Source organism: Anabrus simplex, chromosome 8 (genome assembly GCF_040414725.1).
Source record: "Anabrus simplex isolate iqAnaSimp1 chromosome 8, ASM4041472v1, whole genome shotgun sequence".
Classification (NCBI taxonomy): domain Eukaryota; kingdom Metazoa; phylum Arthropoda; class Insecta; order Orthoptera; family Tettigoniidae; genus Anabrus; species Anabrus simplex.
Window position 1 is genome coordinate 132,368,723 of NC_090272.1, and position 21,185 is coordinate 132,389,907.

At 41.7% G+C, this 21,185-nt stretch overlaps 1 protein-coding gene across 3 annotated transcripts in view; it reads left to right on the forward strand.

Annotated features, from left to right (window-relative positions):
- LOC136879204 (glutathione S-transferase D7) overlaps nt 1-21,185 on the forward strand; it is a 310,220-nt gene that overhangs the window by 247,056 nt on the left and 41,979 nt on the right. The window contains exon 1 of one of the 3 annotated variants that reach the window (XM_068228992.1): nt 21,056-21,163. The exons of the other annotated variants lie outside the window; for them this stretch is intronic. Within the exon in view, the coding sequence (XP_068085093.1) occupies nt 21,126-21,163 (38 nt within the window). The 5' untranslated portion in view covers nt 21,056-21,125. Of the gene's footprint in view, nt 1-21,055; nt 21,164-21,185 lie in introns of those variants that run through there. 3 annotated transcript variants of the gene reach the window in all.

Consider the following 21,185-nt stretch of genomic DNA (forward strand, 5'->3'; position numbering starts at 1 on the left):
GAAACTTAGCCATTTACAATAAGTTCTATTAAATTCTTCATATAATTTCCCGTCTTTTTCATTTCCCCCACACTTTTATCCCACCGAGCTCGATAGCTGCAGTCGCATAAGTGCGGCCAGTAACCAGTATTCGGGAGACAGTAGGTTCGAACCCCACTGTCGGCAGCCCTGAAAATGGTTTTCCGTGGTTTCCCCATTTTCACACCAGGCAAATGCTGGGGCTGTACCTTAATTAAGGCCACGGTCGCTTCCTTCCCACTCCTAGCCCTTTCCTGTCTCATCGTCGCCATAAGGCCTATCTGTGTCGATGCGACGTAAATCAACTAGCAAAAAAAATACTTTTATCAAGGCTGAGGACTAGTCCTGCTAAGCCAACAAGTCATTACTGGCCACGTTATCAGGACGAAGCGAAACCCATTCCCACTCTTCTTTCTCGCTCATTAGTGAGAGCAGGATAGTCTGTTGTTGTTTCTTGATGGATGCACTATTTTTGCATCTGACTGTTGGCACAGACCAGAGCAAAGTCTCATTTAAGGCTGTGACAGTATGGAATCTGCTGAGGTATGAGTATGAGGTATGACTTTCAGAGCACGACTAATGTAGCGGCCACAAAATCAGGCTGGTGAAGAGTCACCTCCACGCACGTTTCGGAAACAGTGCTGTCTGTTCGAAACCGGGTCGCTCGACCTCGGTCATTCGCTTGTCTCCCAACCCGAACGACCCCATTCAGTGACATTTTATACGGTTGCTTCCCGTGAAAACTTAAAGAGCGTGTTAAAATTTTCAGGCAAAAAAAAAAATTTATAAATCAGACGATTTTCTAAATTATTCACACTGACAAAATTTTACTGGCTCAAAAATCAAGAAGATCCTCCATTACCGAAAATTTCAAAACAGATTTAAATTTACTTATTCAGGTTTATGCCGTTGTTGCGCTTGCGAAAACCGCTACGGAGTTAGATGCAAGTAGAGGAGTTTCATTCTCCGAATGCTCACAACTTGTGGGACATTGGTGTGGTGACTCCGGAGTTACAGCTGTGTATAGTATTGCGTCCTCTTACTTGTCTAAAGCTCCTTTAATCATACCTTGCCCGGTAAGATTCTGTCATCTAAGTTTCAATACTGTGTGAGTACTCGTAATTTCATAGAATTCTCGCTCGTATGATATATGTGCTGCGGGTTAGTATTTCTCGCACAATATTATCACATAGCGGTTCCCGCAGGCGCAATGACGATATATTATTTAAAGTGGTTTATAAGGAAAATAATGATACCGTTAAAACAAGCATTATTTCTTGAAGTTAGTAGTATATACTTTTTGCAACAATTCAGTAGATAACGTCAGGAATTCGTGATAGAACGAACTGCCTAACACTCAGAAATGTTGTGTTCAAGCGAACATTTACTAGACAACATTGGCAACAGCGTAATTTCTCTGACCCACTTCTTGATTTACTTTAGTGTTATGAAAGATGTTGCTCATAGGGTCAGTCGTGCTGCAACAGTATTTTCTAGCCTAGTGAGGAAAGCAATGGCAAATTACCTCGCTTCTCATCTTGCTCTGTACGCCTCACTTCTGCTCCGCCATTCTTATTTGTGGTTTCCACATAACCGCATAACATTCTTTGGTGCTATTTGAGACGGTGAGACCAGGAAATCTTCCAGGGACAAACTCCACCAGTACAAAACAACATTCTCCATGATATCATTGAACCGTCAAGTCGGAAGTATCAAGTGGTAAAGTGGGTGTGATTGTTTGCTTTGAAGGGCAGAACAACGGATTCGTTCAAACATCAGTCTTAGGTTAACGTAATAGTTATACCCCTTATCTCATAAATCTGATACCTTCGGAGTCAGAAGAGATCAAGAGTTGGCCAAAGGAGGTTGGATAGGTACGATTAAGGGAGCTTTAGACAAGTAAGATGACGCAATACTATACCCAGCTGCAACTCCGGAGTCACCACACCAATGTCCCACAAGCTGAAAATCCTCCACTTGCATCTAACTCTGTAGGCTCGTTTAATCCGACACTCTTATCTTTAAAATTAGAAAACGGAATCCAATTATCATCCCCTTGGTCTCCCACTGTTTCTCTTACCCTCGATGAACAAACATATTTTTCCTATCCTCCTCCATTTGCCTCATACGAGCTCATACTCGAAGCCGATTCCTACTCACACCTTCATACGTTCAGTTCATTCCTAACTTAACCTTTATCTCCTCATTGCGAATATTCTCCCATAATTTTTTTTTCACCTATCTGTACATGCAATCATTTTTCGCTATTTTCATACTTGTCACTTTCAACTTACAAATAAGATATCCTTATTCTACCCAACATTCACTCCCGTACAGCAATATATTTTTTAAACAGGCCTACGTAATAGTACATTATGCAACAAGCCTATAACGGCAATAATTAAAACACGAGTATGTTCTTTTTACAACTTGCTTTACATCGCACCGGCAGAGACAGGTCTTATAACGACGATGGGATAGAAAAGGCCTAGGAGTGGGAAGGAAGCGGCCGTGGCCTTAATTAAGGTACAGCCCCGGCATTTGCCTGGTGTGAAAATAGGAAACCACAGAAACCGTCTTCAGAGTTGCTGACAGTGGGATTCGAACCCACCATCTCCCGGATGCAAGTTCACAGTTGCGCGCTCCAAACCGCACGGCCAACTCGCCCGGTATAATATGTTTATAAAACGAGCGAAGCGAATTTTATAATTTCCATACGAGTGTCTTAATTATCATTATAGACGAGTTGCATACGACTGTTTATGCTAGATGATAATTACTCGTATAACTCTAATTTTTAAACATTCATAAATTTCTGTCGAGATGTCGCTTGACAGTTGAGTTTACTGAACAAAGCGCATGCGCTGGGTTATTGATTTTCCCTGATTGGACCAGAGACCTTGACAATGTCATATGTTTTCAAAGCTTTGATAGAAGGTTATCATAACCTAGCTTTATTTCAAGTACAAATTGTTTATTGTACAGTTAGTGCAGTGAATTTGCGGGAATGTGCCGTGTGGTTGTGGAATCCTGGTAGTAGAAGGTGCATTGTTGTTAATATGTGTGTCGGACATGTTTAATTTTAGAAACAAGTGCGAAGCTAGTGCGTTGAGCACAGGTGCGATGTTATCCTTACCTAATTGGTTAAGTAGTTGTATCATAATGAAAATCTGAACTCTGATTGGTGGAGAACCTGTATCATAATGAAAATCTGAACTCTGATTGGTGGAAAACTTGTATCATAATGAAAATCTGAACTCTGGTTGGCGGAGAAACTGTATCATAAAGATTATTTACGCAACTGCCACAGAAAGTGAGAGAGGCTCGGAATTTCGATATGAGTAACGTAAACGTATCGCTTTAATAGCTGTTACGTATACATTATTTGAATTCGTTCGTACTATGGTGAATTTACTTATCTTAAAGTTGATTATAAATAATATGGTAGAATGTAATGCAAATCATCCATGTTTGACTCATGCTGTGACGTCTAGTTTGTTGTTTTATTGTGATTGTTTTTCTTAAAAAAGATATAAGAGATGTGTACGCGGAGTTCTGTGATAATAAATCAAAATTGATGCCATTTATTTATTTATTTATTTATTTATTTATTTATTTATTTATTTATTTATTTATTTATTTATTTATTTATTTATTTATTTATTTATTTATTTATTTATTTATTTATTTATTTATTTATTTATTTATTTATTTATTTATTTATTTATTTATTTATTTATTTGGGAAGCCAAAACAGCGAGAAGCCGAATTACAGAGTTCCGCAAAGAAAAATATATTTACAATGGAGAAGCACAATGCAAACATAAATAAATAAGTGGAAGAATAATGAGGATAAAAATATCTAATGATAAAAATAGACGAAAAATTTCAAAACTAACAAATTAACTGTAGAGACAGAACAATTAATTGAAACTGTGAACAGTCCACTAAACTACTGAAGTTGTAAACATGGTCATTCGGTCTTGGATTAATGAAGGTATACGAAATTTATGATATACTATAATGTATGGGATAGTTATCTGTCGGAAACGGATTAACCTACACATCTGTCAACATACTGATGGGGGCAGATTATATGAGCTGGGAATGCAGAAATGCCGGTTTTTTTTTCTTTTCTTTTCCTAAAGATGGGTGCGGAACCACAGTGATGCAATCAGGCGGAGAAACAATTCGAGAACGTTAAGTTAGGTGTCCTTTGATGTATTTACATTACTATGAAGCGGAGTTCAAATAATCAGAGACGATTTCTAATGAAATAGTGCATAAATTACGGTAAAGTGTCACTTTCCGTACTCCTTTGAGTGTAGGCTATAGGGCCTGAAATACTTGAAATGACCCACCTGTTCTAGTTTTGTGCAAGTAATGTTTTATTTTGCCTGACAAGATTACGGCCTTCAAGCCTTCTCTTCCCTCTAATCAGGCACTGAAATATACATATATTACAGTGCATTACTTTACAACAATTAGATTTAATACAAATTAAATCAACAATAATACAAGAATTACGAGACATGAGATTAAATTAAGACGAAATAAATTGAGATTAAATTAATATGAAATAAATTAGATATTATAAAAGGATAAATTCTCAAAAATAATATCCTACATGTAAAAACCAGGTAGTGCATAACATTTAATAACATTTGAAAAACAAATCGGGTAAAAGTTCTAGACTAACATCTCATATTCATTTCTCTTAGATTCATTTCCAAATGACATCAATTAATTCTCAAAACGCTAATTTTCATATCATAATCACTGCAGTGCACCTCTGTTCAACCTCGAGTATATTAAGAGTGCAGAGTTTCATCCTATTAAGACAGTCTGTGGCATAGGCCAAACTGCTTACTACATAATTCCTCCCAGCTATCCTATACGTAAACGATCCAAGTAAACAAGGGCGAGAAAAGACAAAATCAAAGAAATCCTATATCTATCAACAGAAGGAAACAAACCGGAAACCTTCTTTGGTATTTTGATTTTATTCTGCGAAGTGTACACAAAACTTTGGCAGGAATGTGATGGTATTGTCCCATCCTAAGCCTAGCACATGTTCGACCAGCTGAGTTAGGCTGTGTGCTCTCGATGGCGTTGAAGGGACATTCTCCAGCTTACTTCTGGATAATGTACGAAGAGTAAACATTGGGAAGAGTGAGCTGACTGACGGGCGCCTCTTAGGGACGCATGCGTCGCTCGTCGCCTCTGATGGAAATAGATACGCCTCCCTACTCCCCCGCAAGCCAAAATTGGATTCCTCCATGGCATTTAATTGGACCAGAAGCTGGAGACTTGATACCGAGATATGTAACAACACACTTCTAATTCTCTCTCTCTCTCCTTAGAACGGAAATACTCGTTAAATAGCCTAGCTTCTGAGCGAACCAATAACATAACAAGCCAGATCGACTATGTTCCGAAACTCAAATATTCCCGGAGATGAATAACAATTTATTTTTATTATTATTATTCTTGTTCTTCTTGGACTTTTTCCAGTTATATTGTATTGAGACTATGTGCTTTGGCCCAGTTTTACTGCTGGAAGCCTTTCTTGGCACCAATCCTTTGTGGAGGTATATGTTTTTATATAAATGAAGATGTGCGTTAAGACACAAACATCCACTTCCCGAGCTATAGAAATTAATCAGACCGGTTAAAATTGCCAAACCAGCCGGGAATCGAACCCCCAGCCCTCTTAACCGACCATTTCTGTACGCGTCAAATGTTTACTTCATACTTCATTCTCTCGTATCTCGGATTAGGTACACAGAAGTCGAGAGTAGATTCAGATTATTGTTTCTTTCTTTCTTTCTCTTTCTTTCTTTCTTTCTTTCCTTCTTTGCTACAACACGGGAGAACGGCCAATATTTAGAGCCTCAGTACTGGATAGCCGGGATGCGCACTTGATATATATTATTTGATTGTTGTACAGTGGAGTAGCTTATCTCTGTATGAATAAAAACCTTGCTCTACCTTTCACATTGTTATTGAGGAAATGGAAAACCGAGCTCGATAGCTGCAGTCCCTTAAGTGCGGCCAGTGTCCAGTATTCGGGTGATAGTGAGTTCGAATCCCACTGTCGGCAGCCCTGAAGATGGTTTTCCGTAGTTTACCATTTTCACACCAGGCAAATGCTGGGGCTGTACCTTAATTAAGGCCACGGCCGCTTTCTTCCCACCCCTACCCTCTCCCTGTCCCAACGTCGCCATAAGACCTATCTGTGTCGGTACGACGTAAAACAACTTGCAAAAAAAAAAAAAAAAAAAAAAAGCAAGAAATTAAAACGTTTCAACATTTGAAACAGCCACCAGACATAGGTTATTACCTCCACTTTACAAAAAAAATACAACGAATATTTGACAACCACGACTTTTGAGCCTTTTAAGGAAAAATGCGTTTTTTTTTTTTTTTTCACCGAAGTGATTGTAGCAGGTCGGCATGAGTTCTGCATGCACGGCTAACGACTACTAGATCAACACTAAACTAGTTAGAGTGCTCTGAATGATGTTGCCTTACACAATGATATCAAGAAAACGAGATCGTTTAGAAAGCTGAAATTGGTACCCTCCCCCCCCAAAAAAAAGAAGGAAAAACACGATACAATGACCATCATATTTTAACAGTGCAGTGAAAGTACCTTCTATCAGTGAAATCATTCTGACGTATGCAACGACATGACTTCCATGTATAACACCTGTCACTGAGTTTTAGGAGAGACATTTAACAAATCGTGCATGTTTTGTTGTAGGTATTTCCATGATAAAGATACGTTTCATGGAAGGTGGAATTCCACATGCTTGTTTTCTTGTTTTTATTTGTCCTTTACAATGGAGTAACGTTGAACTGAAACAATGAAGATTTTCGGCGACACAAGGATAGGAAATGTTTAAGATTCGGTAGGAAGCGACCATTGCCTTAAGTTTGGTGTGATAATGAGAAACTACAGAAAATCATCTCCTAGTTCTTTCTCAATAAAATGTATCTTAGTCACTGAGGTGAAATTGTCATTCTGGTGCAAGTAGCAACTTTAATATCAACTATTGTTGTAATCACGACTGCCCGGCTCCTTGGATAAATGGTTAGCATGCTGTCCTTTAGTCGAAGGGGTCCCGGGTCCGATTCCCGGCAGGGTTGGGGCTTTTCACCTTAATTCCGTTGACTCGGAGAGAGAGAGAGTGTGTGTGTGTGTGTGTGTGTGTGTGTGTGTGTGTGTGTGTGTTTTTAAGCATTAGAAATTATCCTAGGTAGGGTCCTATTCCCACAGGCAGGTCACCTAATATGCATCAGCTCACCAGAGGCTATATGACATTAATATCACGACTGTCGACCCTAGTAGTATAATACAGGGATTCGGCCGCCTCCTCCTCCTCCCGCGGGAAATTTGAATTTTAGCGGGAAATTTGAATTTTGGCGTGAGATTTGAATTTGTAAACAAAGCCACGTGCTTTTTGACAGCTGTCATCGACAACAACGCATCGCTAACCTCACTGCTGCCATCTTGACGGGCCTAAACCTCAGTGGTACCAACTTAACCTAACTAGCGCGAGATTTGAATAGGTAAACAAAGCCACGTGCTTTTTGACAGCCACGTGCTTCTTGACAGACAACATCGCATCGCTAACCTCAGTACTGCCATCTTGACGGGCCTAAACCTCAGTAGTACCAACTTAACCTAACTAGCGCGAGGTAAACAAATCCACGTGCTTTTTTTGACAGCCACGTGCTTTTTGACAGACAACAACGTATCGCTAACCTCAGTACTGCCATCATGACGGGCCTAAACCTCAGTAGTACCAACTTAACCTCACAAGCGCGAGATAAACAAAGCCACGTGCTTTTTGACAGCTGTCATCTGCCATCTTTAAACTACAGAGCACCGTGCTGCCCTCTTTATCGCAGTAGCTGTAAATTCGTCACCTGTCATCGGCAGTGCTGCCATCTTGGCGGGCCTAAACCTTAGTGCTTCCAACTTAACCTCACTAGCGCGAGATAAACAAATCCACGTGCAGCTGTCATCCGCCATCCTTAATCCATAGAGCACCGTGCTGCCCTCTTTAGCTACTTACCTTTGAAATGTGGTACGTCACAGCTGTCATCCGCGATCTTGCATCGCAAACCTCAGTGCTGCACTCTTTAGCTAGATACCTTTGAAATGTAGTGGCGGCAATTTGAAAAATTCTTTATGCTCTTGTTTGGAAACAAACCTATGCGCTTTTTTTGACAGCTATCATCCGCCATCTTTAATCCAGAGAGCACCGTGCTGCCCTCTTTAGCTACTTACCTTTGAAATGTGGTAGGTCACAGCTGTCATCCGCCATCTTGCATCGCAAACCTCAGTGCTGCACTCTTTAGCTAGATACCTTTGAAAAGTGGTGGTGGTAAATTCTACGCGCTCTTGTTTGGAAACAAACCTATGTGCTTTTCTGACAGCTGTCAACCGCCATCTTTGATCCAGAGAGCACCGTGCTGACCTCTTTGTGCCGGTGGCAAATTCCACGTGCTCTTGTTTGGAAACAAACTCACGTGCTTTTTGACAGCTGTCATCCGCCATCTTGCATCACAAACCTCAGTGCTGTACTCTTTAGCTAGATACCTTTTAAATGTGGTGGCGGCAATTTGAAAAATTCTATGTGCTCTTGTTTGGAAACAAAGCCACGTGCTTTTTTTGACAGCTGTCATCCGCCATCTTTAATCAATAGAGCACTGTGCTGCTATCATGCGGGTAATTTCATCAGCTGTCATCCGCCATCTTTAATCCACAGAGCACCGTGCTGCTCTCTGTAGTAGCGGGCAATTTGAAAAGTTCTGTTAGCTGTCATCCACCATCTTTAATCAAGAGAGCACCGTGCTGCCATCTTTAGCTAGATACCTTTGAAATGTGGTGGCGGCAAATTGAAAAATTCCACGTGCTGTTGTTTAGCAAACAAACGCACGCGCTTTTTGTCAGCTGTCATCCGCCATCTTACATCGCAAACCTCAGTGCTACACTCTTTAGGTACATACCTTTGAAATATGGTGGCGGATAATTTAAAAAGAAAAATTCTACAGCAGCCATCTCTCGACGCTAATTGCACAAGATGGTAGCTATACATGACTCCTTAAAGGTGCTTATGCAAGATGGTCGCTATACATAGGTTCTTATGAGATGCCCTTGGGATGCTTGCGCAAGATGGCGGTTATACAAGGCTCCTTATGAGACCACTTAGGGATGCTTGCGCAAGATGGTGTTTGCTTTTATGAGGCGGCTTAAGGGTCCTTGCACAAGATGGCTAGAGACGCCCCTAAGGATGCTTGCGCAAGATGGCGGACGCAAGATGGCGGCTATACATAGCTCCTTATGAGACAGCCTAGGGGGTGCTCGCACAAGATGGCGGCTACTCTTATGAAGAAAGCTAGCTTAGAGGCTACTGCGCAAGATAACGGTTGCTGTTATGCATGCGGTGGAGAGCAAATTGAAATTCTATGTGCTTAATCAACAGAGCACCCTGCTACCCTCTTTAGCTGAAATGTGGTGGTGGATAATTTGAAAATTCTTTTGACAGGTGTCATCTTTAAACAATGACGACTATACATAGGCTGTTAAAACCTTATCATTCTCCTCCTCCTCCTTCTCTACCTCCGCCTCTTATGTCAAGGCATAGCTTTATATCGAACAAGTTTAAACCTGCATCGCGAAGGCAAGCGTGTGCAGCGATAACATTATTGTACATGTTTAGACTTGCGAAACATAAGAAGAGTAGAATCAAACGCTGTACTCGATACAACATGTGATCAGAACATTGATTGATGTGTTCAGAGCACAAAATAAGTGATCAAGACTAGAATCGAACACTGTACTCGATACAACATGTCAGAGGATACCCTTGTTCTAAGAAGATCAGATTGAAACATAACAAGACTAGAATCGAACACTGTACTCGATGTCGTTAACTTCAACATGTGATTAAAACATTGTTTGGTGTGTTCAGAACACTACATAAGTAGAATCGAACGTTGTACTTAATACAACATGTTAGGGGATACCTTTGTTCTAAGAAGATCAGACTGAAACATAACAAGACTAGAATTGAACACAGTACTCAATACAACACGTCAGGGGATAACTTCGTTCTAAGAAGATCAAATTGAAACATAACAAGACTAGAATCGAACACTGCACTCGATGTCGTTAACCTTAACATGTGATTCAGAACATTGATTGATGTGTTCAGATCACTAAACAACTAGAATCGGACACTGTTCTCGATGTTGTTAACTTCAACATGTGATTAGAACATTGTCTGATGTGTTCAGATCACTAAACAACTAGAATTGAACACTGTACTCAATACAACACGTCAGGGGATAACTTTGTTCTAAGAAGATCAAATTGAAACATAACAAGACTAGAATCGAACACTGCACTCGATACAACATGTGATCAGAACATTGATTGATGTGTTCAGATCACTAAACAAGTAGAACCGAACACTGTACTCGATACAACATGTCAGGGGATACCTTTGTTCAAAGAAAATTAGATTGAAACATAACAAGACTAGAATCGAACACTACACTCGATGTCGTTAACCTTAACATGTGATCCGATACAACATGTTAGGGGATACCTTTGTTCTGAGAACATTAGATTGAAACATAGCAAGACTAGAATCGAACACTGTACTCGATACAACATGTGATTAGAACATTGTTTGATGTGTTCAGAGCAAAAGTATAACTTCAATGATTTACCTAGTGTAAAAATCAAAAACACACACTGTGCACATATCGCATAGCTATCTCGCCTATCACTTGCCTATATGATTTTTCACGAGAGTTTAATCCTGATGTAAACAAATAGGCGGAGCACCTTGGCTTTGCACGTGGACACAGACGTAGTTGATTGGAGAAGCAACCGTCGCACTCACTGGACTGTATGCGTGGCATTAATTTAATTTTATGTTAGTTTATTACATTTAGATAGTCTGAAAGAGTACGTAATCAAATTAAAATATGGTTGTCATATATACCGGTGTGTATCTATAATTTTTTTCAAAATAAAACAGTGATTAAATAACGAGATATGAAGGCAGAAGGCGTGGTGTAATGCAGGAAGTCTTCTCATAGCGAGGGAAAGTCCCAAGCTGTACAGTGTGGAGATAAGGTGTTGCATCTTGCAGCAGCTGTCAGTGTCAGTATTCACAGTGAGAGAAATGGAGCAAGAGGTGCTCTAGCCTACGATAGCTTTCTTTAATATTCAGAAATAAATAAATAACGTAGGCCCTAATCTTCAGCAGTAGATCTCCCTTTAGACCCCTCTGTTTAGTTTCGCACAGCTCAAAAACTGTTCCTCGTCTATTTTAGGTAATATGCGCAGCACTGTATGACCGAACACGAGACGTTGACGGGGCGGAGGTCGATACTACACGCTCAGCGAATCACAACTCTTTGTTTGGCTGAGGCGTGGACATGCCTTGTTTACATCAGGATTAAACTCTCGTGAAAAATCATATAGTACGAAAATAAAAAACGCACTGTGCACATATCGCATAGCTAACTCGGCAACACTTCAAATGATTTGCTTAGTACGAAAATAAAAAATCTATACCGTGCAGCTAACTCGTTCACCGCACTGCTAAGACGCTTAGTAATTGCAAATACACTGATATATGTCATATGAAAATCAAGAAAGCACACTGCGTAGCCAACTCGCTCGGTCACTCGCTTAGTAATTGCAACACGACTAGAACACTGATACACGTTACTCTTTTTTCTCTCGAAACACAAACACACACACACGGATAAGAATGTTGCGAGATACTACATACTTACATGTTTTTTAAAAAAAATAGGGGGGTGAAAAATCATAAATTATATGTACACATGTTGTCTCCTCCAAGTTGTAAGACGAAATAGACGCAGTACTGCGAGTTTCCGCTATAGCTGGCGAACGGAAGTAGCATGATATCTCAGCAAAAAAATACGCGAGAGCTTGCATACACGCAAGTCAGACACTATGATGGATACCGCGATTCAAATCCTGGCAACTTATGCCGTCAGGAAGGGCATCCGGCTAGATCATGTAATTACACGTTATGACGATCGCGCAGGTCCCTCGCCTAGCATTTGCTATTTTTTACGGCTTCCGACAGTAGGAGTTCGAACCCGCTATCTCCCGAAGTAGCGAGAATGATTGCGGGTACAAGAGTGTTGATGGTGATTCATTTGTCGGATGGAGGTGATAAGCCTTGTGCAGGCTTCTTCGGTAGGAGTAGGCTATGTGCCGGTACCGGGACATCTAGTTATAAAACCCGCTACAACAGATTTGTCGCGTATACTGCGATTTAAAATCCTAGTCCTTTAACGTCAGGAAGGGTAACCGGTCGTAAAACTGTGGTGTATGATGTAAGAGGCGGGGTGTGCAAAAAGCCAGGATTAAGTAAGGGCTGTTGATGGGGACGTTAAACCTTGTGCAGACTCCTTCGAAAATGATTGTGAGTACAAGACGTTGATGGTGATTCAACTGTCGGATGGAGGCAATAAGCTGTGTGCAGACTTCTTCGGTAGGAGTAGGCTATGTGCCGGCACTGGGTTTTACCCTCTCCCTACTGTTGTATATTACATTCTTAGGTAGTTTCGAGGGCGTGCAAAAAGCTAGCATTAAGTAAGGGCTGTTGATGGGGACGTTAAACCTTGTACAGGCTCCTTCGAAAATGATTGTGAGTATAAGATGTTGATGGTGATTCATCTGTCGGATGGAGGTGATAAGCTGTGTGCAGGCTTTATCGGTAGGAGTAGGCTGTGTGCCGGCGCCGAGTTTTACCCTCTCCCTACTATTGTATATTACATTCTTAGGTAGTTTCGAGGGCGTGCAAAAAGCCAGCATTAAGTAAGGGCTGTCGGTGGGGACGTTAAACCTTGTGCAGGCTTCCCCGAAACTGATTGTGAGTACACGATGTTGAGGGTGATTCATCTGTCGGATGGCGGCGATAAGCCTTGTGCAAGCTCTTTCAGCAGGAGTAGGCTATGTGCCGGCACTGGGTTTTACCCTCTCCCTACTGTTGTATATTACATTCTTAGGTAGTTTCGAGGGCATGCAAAAAGCCAGTATTAAGTAAGGGCTGTTGATGGGGACGTTAAACCTTGTGCAGACTCCTTCGAAAATGATTGTGAGTACAAGATGTTGATGTCGATTCATCTGTCGGATGGAGGCGATAAGCTGTGTGCAGGCTTCATCGGTAGGAGTAGGCTATGTGCCGGCACTGGGTTTTACCCTCTCCCTACTGTAGTATATTACATTCTTAGGTAGTTTCGAGGGCGTGCAAAAAGCCAGCATTAAGTAAGGGTTGTCGATGGGGACGTTAAACCTTGTGCAGACTCCTTCGAAAATGATTGTGAGTATAAGATGTTGATGGTGATTCATCTGTCGGATGGAGGTGATAAGCCTTGTGCAGGCTTCTTCGGTAGGAGTAGGCTATGTGCCGGCACCGGGTTTTACCCTCTCCCTACGGTAGTATATTACATTCTTAGGCAGTTTCGAGGGTGTGCAAAAAGCCTGCATTAAGTAAGGGCTGTTGATGGGGGGTGTTAAACCTTGTACATGCTCCTTCAACAGGAGTAGCCTATATGCCGGCGCCGTGCAGGCTCTTTCGATAGGAGTGGGCTGTGTGCTGGTACTGGGTTTTAACCTCTCCGTACAATCATAATATTTTATGTTAGGAACTTACACCAGCTAAATGCTACACGGTTAAGAAAACGTTCCGTGAGTTACAAGTGGCTTATCAGCACGCAGTGTCCTCGTTCAAGGTTACTACAGCCGGAAGATGAGTGTACAATTTCAGTCAACGCATGCATTCCGCCACCACATTTCAAAGGTATCTAGCTAAAGATGGCAGCACGGTGCTCTCTTGATTAAAGATGGCGGATGACAGCTAACAGAACTTTTCAAATTGCCCACTACTACAGAGAGCAGCACGGTGCTCTGTGGATTAAAGATGGCGGATGACAGCTGATGAAATTACCCGCATGATAGCAGCACAGTGCTCTATTGATTAAAGATGGCGGATGACAGCTGTCAAAAAAAGCACGTGGCTTTGTTTCCAAACAAGAGCACATAGAATTTTTCAAATTGCCGCCACTACATTTCAAAGGTATCTAGCTAAAGATGGCAGCACGGTGCTCTCTTGATTAAAGATGGCGGATGACAGCTAACAGAACTTTTCAAATTGCCCGCTACTACAGAGAGCAGCACGGTGCTCTGTGGATTAAAGATGGCGGATGACAGCTGATGAAATTACCCGCATGATAGCAGCACAGTGCTCTATTGATTAAAGATGGCGGATGACAGCTGTCAAAAAGCACGTAAGTTTGTTTCCAAACAAGAGCACTTGGAATTTGCCACCGGCACAAAGAGGTCAGCACGGTGCTCTCTGGATCAAAGATGGCGGTTGACAGCTGTCAGAAAAGCGCATAGGTTTGTTTCCAAACAAGAGCGCGTAGAATTTACCACCACCACTTTTCAAAGGTACCTAGCTAAAGAGTGCAGCACTGAGGTTTGCGATGCAAATGGCGGATGACAGCTGTGACCTACCACATTTCAAAGGTAAGTAGCTAAAGAGGGCAGCACGGTGCTCTCTGGATTAAAGATGGCGGATGATAGCTGTCAAAAAAAGCGCATAGGTCTGTATCCAAACAAGAGCATAAAGAATTTTTCAAATTGCCGCCACTACATTTCAAAGGTATCTAGCTAAAGAGTGCAGCACTGAGGTTTGTGATGCAAGATGGCGGATGACAGCTGTGACGTACCACATTTCAAAGGTAAGTAGCTAAAGAGGGCAGCACGGTGCTCTATGGATTAAAGATGGCGGATGACAGCTGCACGTGGATTTGTTTATCTCGCGCTAGTGAGGTTAAGTTGGAAGCACTAAGGTTTAGGCCCGCCAAGATGGCAGCACTGCCGATGACAGGTGACGAATTTACAGCTACTGCGATAAAGAGGGCAGCACGGTGCTCTGTAGTTTAAAGATGGCCGATGACAGCTGTCAAAAAGCACGTGGCTTTGTTTATCTCGCGCTTGTGTGGTTAAGTTGGTACTACTGAGGTTTAGGCCCGTCATGATGGCAGTACTGAGGTTAGCGATACGTTGTTGTCTGTCAAAAAGCACGTGGCTGTCAAAAAAAGCACGTGGATTTTTTACCTCGCGCTAGTTAGGTTAAGTTGGTACTACTGAGGTTTAGGCCCGTCAAGATGGCAGTACTGAGGTTAGCGATGCGTTGTTGTCTGTCAAAAAGCACGTGGCTGTCAAAAAGCACGTGGCTTTGTTTACCTATTCAAATCTCGCGCTAGTTAGGTTAAGTTGGTACCACTGAGGTTTAGGCCCGTCAAGATGGCAGCAGTGAGGTTAGCGATGCGTTGTTGTCGATGACAGCTGTCAAAAAGCACGTGGCTTTGTTTACAAATTCAAATCTCGCGCCAAAATTCAAATTTCCCGCGGGAGGAGGAGGAGGCGGCCGAGTCCCTGTATTATACTACTGACCCTGTGTAAGTTTTATTCATTACGTTCATAAACATTTTCATTTCAAATTTTAAATGACTTTTCGCGCATTAATTTGATTGTCGAAGACAGGCTTACGTACCAGTATGTTCATGCTTGTGACATCCTATTAACCACACATTGTAGCGTACAGGCACTGTACTTAGCCATCTTACAGTATTATCACAGGATCATTGTCCTAATTTCCCATTTTTATTAAGTCTAAACGAATTAACAAATACGTAACTAATGTTTGAAAGCCTTGCATTCTTCCCATATTTTCTGTTGGTTCAACCTATAGTTTTCTCTTTTGTAGTATACCTTGGTACAGTTTTGAGCTGCTTCATAATTTTACTAGAATTTGCTCTAGTCTTTTCTCTGTTAATTTTTCTGTGCCCAAGGATTCGCAATTTTCTCAATTTCTTTACATTTTCCGTCAGTTTTGTAACTTTAATTGGACCAGCAATTCAATGCTTTTCCAATAAATTTCCAGTTTATACCCCGATTTAGGGATTCGTTTTTTCCTCAGAACTTGTTAAACCCTTCTTTGTATTTTATTGCCAATTGTTTAATAACTGTAATGTTTGTGATATCTGTGGCCTCCTTTCTCCAACTTAACTTATCCCTTTAATCTTACATTCTGAGCCCTCAATATTTTCCAAATAAGTTATATATTCAGAGGGCAAAACAGGAAATGTCAAATGTTACCATTAATATTATTTGCAAGGAAAAACTTCACAGTTTAAATGTCGTGAAGAATATAATTTTCAATATTTTTATCTTTCATGAATTTTTACTGTACTTTGAATAATATAGGAGATAATCATGATTATTACATTTTTCACAAACGTTCGTTATGTTTCCGGAAATATTAGTTCTTTTTACAATTTGCTTGACGTTGCTCAGACAAAAATAGGTCTTACGGCAACGATGGGACAAGAAGGGACTAAGAGAGTGAAGGAAGCGACCGTGCCCTTAATTAAGGTTCAGCCCCAGCATTTGCGTGGTGTGAAAATGGGAAACCACGGACAACCATTTTCAGCACTGCCGACAGTAGGATTCGAATTCTCTATCTCAGGAATACAAGATATATTAGTTCTGTTCAAAAACTCTTCGTAACAAAAGTCATTGAAAGAGTAATGTTCGATCACATATTACCTACGGGCGATTATAACAGAGATATTCGTGACTTCAGATTTGTATTGCAAAGTTCATCAACGTGAGCATCGCTGACGTGGAAATCTTTTTGTCAGCATGGTAATGAACTAACTGGCGATGGTGGTGATTGTTCCTATAAGGTGCAAAACCGCGTGATCATCAGCCCCCTATTGAACAGCAAGGTAATGAAGTTGACCATGGAAATGGGAAGGAAAATTTTAATGTTTATCTTGATAAATTCTTCCAATCTCTAATTCCTCTTCCTGTAAATGAATACGTACTGTACCTCAAGTTTATCTTCATTTTGTAATCTCTCCTACTTTTAAAACCTCCACTCAACCTTATCCGTCTACTAACGTCATTTCACGTCATCTCCACACTGAGAGCTCGGAACATACCGCTGAGTCTCCCAAATCTTCCCAGCACAAACCTTGCAAGTCTAGTAATGTCATTTCACGTCATCTCCCCACTGAGAGCTCGGAACATACCGCTTAGTCGAACAGCTCATCTTCTTTCTCCAAAATCTTCCCAGCGCAAACTTTGCAACATTTTCGTAGCACTACTCTTTTGTCGGAAATCATCCAGAACAAATCAAACCCCCCTTCTCTGGATCTTTTCCAGTTCTCCTATCAAGAAATCCTAGTGTGGGTCCCATACACTGGAACCATACTCTAACTACCAGAGATTTACACGCCCTCTCCTTTACATCCTTGGCTAGGAATGAGAACGAAGCGGCCGTGACCTTAATTAAGGTACATCCCCAGCATTTTCCTGGTGTGAAAATGGGCAGCCACGGTAAACCATCTTCAGGGCTGCCGATAGTGGGGTTCGAATGCACTGTCTCCCGAATACCGGATACTATCCACACTTAAGCGACTGCAGCTGTCGATCTCGGTTCTACAACCTCTAAATACCCTCGTAACTATATGAAGATCTGTAACCTATACATTACAACCTCATAAATATGAGTAGCCTAATGAAGATATTTCTTTATATTACACCTAAGTAATTACAGTGATATCCATGGGGTGCTTTCACGCAATCAACACAGTAATTAAAACCCAGAAAATTTTTCCTCTTGATCAATTTACAGCCCGTTTACCACGATACCATTATCTGCTGTCCATCTCACAACATTATTGAGTTCTTTTTACACACACTCATAACTTGCAATTTATTTACTACTCTGTACAGTATAAATCTCTGCAAAAAGCCGTGTATGTGATTCCAGTTCTTTACTCATACCATTTATATGTCCGACTCGTTGGCTGAATGGTCAGCGTACTGGCCTTCGGTTCAGAGGGTCCCGGGTTCGATTCCCGGCCGGGTCGGGGATTTTAACCTTCACTGGGTTTTTGTGCTGTTCCCAATATCCCTGCAACTCACACACCACACATAACACTATCCTCCACCATAATAACACGCAGTTACCTACAAATGGCAGATGCCGCCCACCCTCATCGGAGGGTCTGCCTTACAAGGGCTGCACCCGGCTAGAAATAGCCACACGAAATTATTATTATTATTATTATTATTATTATTATTATTATTATTATTATTATACTTTATATATGAGAAAACATAAAGGAAGAATAATAATACATAGTTCAAAAAAATTAGGGGAAGTGTTGTAACGTCTGGTATGTCAACGGTAACTTGGTAGATGGGGTTCCAATGGTCGTACAGCGTACCTTGTGACATTAGCTACTCAGGGTATGTCCAGTCGAGTTATACTCCATATGTAGGCGTAGCCATGCAATAAACTGTCAGGTACCGGGCGAGTTGGTCGTGTGCGTAGAGGCGCGCGGCTGTGAGCTTGCATCCGGGAGATAGTAGGTTCGAATCCCACTATCGGCAGCCCTGAAGATGGTTTTCCGTGGTTTCCCATTTTCACATCAGGCAAATGCTGGGGCTGTACCTTAATTAAGGCCACGGCCGCTTCCTTCCAGCTCCTAGGCCTTTCCTATCCCATCGTCGCCATAAGACCAATCTGTGTCGGTGCGACGTAAAGCCCCTAACAAAAAAAAACTGTCAGGTGAACCCTCAAAACAAAGTGAAAAGCGGTGCGTCCGTGTGTCGTTGTGAGATCCACATACTACTGCGGTCATTTGAGCACGTTGTACGTCAACCAGCACATCCCATGAGACACCTTAACGAGGTTCAAGTCGAAGGGCCGTCACTTTGATCCAGGAAGGATGGACTTCTTGTCGTGTAGCTGTGGATCTCAATGTCTCTCCGTCAGTTATTCAACGCTTGTGGAATCGCTACAGTGAGACAGGCCATTTCACAAGGAGGGTTGGACAAGGTCATGGACGCATGACAATCCCACAGGATGACCGATATCTGACCATCTATGCGTTGCGGCGTCGTTCAGCAACTGACAGAGAACTGCAGCAAGACCTCAGGAGGGTCACTGGAGTCACGGTGTCTGACCAGACAGTAAGGAACGGGTTAAGAGAAGTGTCCGTACAACCCAGACGTCCTGTTCGAGTGCCCCGTTTAACGCAGCAACATCGTGCAACTCGCCTTCTGTTTGCCAGTACCCACGTCAACTGACAACTTCGCCAATAGAGACCTGTGTTGTTCACAGACGATTCCAGATTTCTCCTGACACAGCATGCTGGACATCAATAGACGAATAGCGATACAGTCCATTTGACGCCCTGAATCTAAAATATTGGCTATATCTTGCTGAAATCCTACAAGTTGAGCCTCACTGGAATAACCTTTCCCACACCCGAACTGGCTTCTGTCAAACCAGTTAAGTAATTTCGCAAAATCATCTACTATAATCAGAAAGCTTACAATCGCAACACATGTCAAGCTGACTGGCCTGTAATTTTCCACTTTATGTTTACCACCCTTTCCTTTGTACTCTGGGGATACTATAGTAACTCTCCTTTCATTTGGTGTAGCTCCTTCATGAAGACAGTAATCAAATAAATATTTAAGAGGCGCCTCCATATCCCAACCCAAAGAATACAAGGAGATAATCCGGATTAATCTTCTCCTTTTAGGTAAGTATAACTCGCAACCCTCGACCGTGAAAGTCGGGAAAATGAAGATTTCACAAACGTAATTCCGTTCGGATTGCAAGAGAACAAACTTGTGGTAAGGAAGGTGAAGTACAGAACGTTGCACATGTAACACCGCAAGTAAACTCCTACTTGGAGCGCCTGATGAAGAGGCCCCTGGATACAGATCAAGATCAAGATCAAGTCACAAATCGTCGCTGTTTGGGCAAAAGGTTATATCTCACAATGCTCTTCCTATCCATTATTTTCCTTAAGACTTGTCACGCCTCCCAGCCACTTATGGATATGCAGTCCATCAGAACAATTTTCGTTGTGTTCATGTTTGTGTGCTAAAGTGTAAAGGAAAATGAACCTTAAGTACATTATACTGTAGGGGTGCGTGAATAAGTCATGTAAACATATATTCCTAGAGTGCGGTACGCAAGCATAGGAAAATATACACAACGAATATTGTTCTGATGGACGATACAGATGTGGTTGGGAGGAGTGACCAGTCTTAAGGTAAATAATGGATGGGAAGAGCATTGTGAGATATATCCTTTTGCCCGAACAGCGACGAAATATTCAAGATTCCAAAAGACTCATGTTGTCAGGGCTTTATCATAGCTGAGGCTTTACTCCGATATGGATTAGTATACTCACATATTTTCGTACTAATGTTAGTACAGCGTCCAAGGCGGGATGATTGAGGCTCGAGTCTACGAACATGAGAGATTTCTTCCCGTCGACACCACTAGAACGATAATATTTTCTTTATCTATTGCCTGTAGTTTGTACCCGGCTGAGTAGCACGAGCCGTACAGCACTGGCCTTCTGAGCTCAAGTTAGCGGGTTTGATCCTGGCTCAGACCGGTGGTATTTGAAGGTGAAATACCTCAAGATCGTGTCGGTAGATTTATTGGTAACTTAAACAACTCCTTCGGGACAAAATTCCGACATCTTAGCGTCTCCGAAAACTGTACAGAAGTTTGTGAGACGTAAAGGCAATGACATTATAACTGCCTGGAATTAATGGCTATGAAGTTCTATTGAAATGGCAGTAGGGTAACTCACATGGTAACTTCCCGTAGCTAGAGAATTAATCACAATTTGAAGTACTTCCCCTCTCCGTTCCGCCATACTGGCAATGTGAATGCCAACCAACGCTCGACGTCCTTGTCCCACAATACTTCAAATGCCATCATCGATGCCCCGTGTATAAATTAAACGTTTGTGCCAACAAACACTCTTATTGTGGCAAGACTCCAACTTCTAGGTTAGCCAACCTTGCGTTTGTCAACCTTGATTCTAACATCTAGTATAAACAAAAGACAAACTTGGGTCGGTCTTCCTCGTAAACAGAGTTCACGAGAGTGGCTTGGAATACCTGTGCAAGGAACCAGCCAATGCATTTGGGTAATGTCTTGACCAGCCTCTGTGGCTTGTAAGTATGAACTTTAAAATGT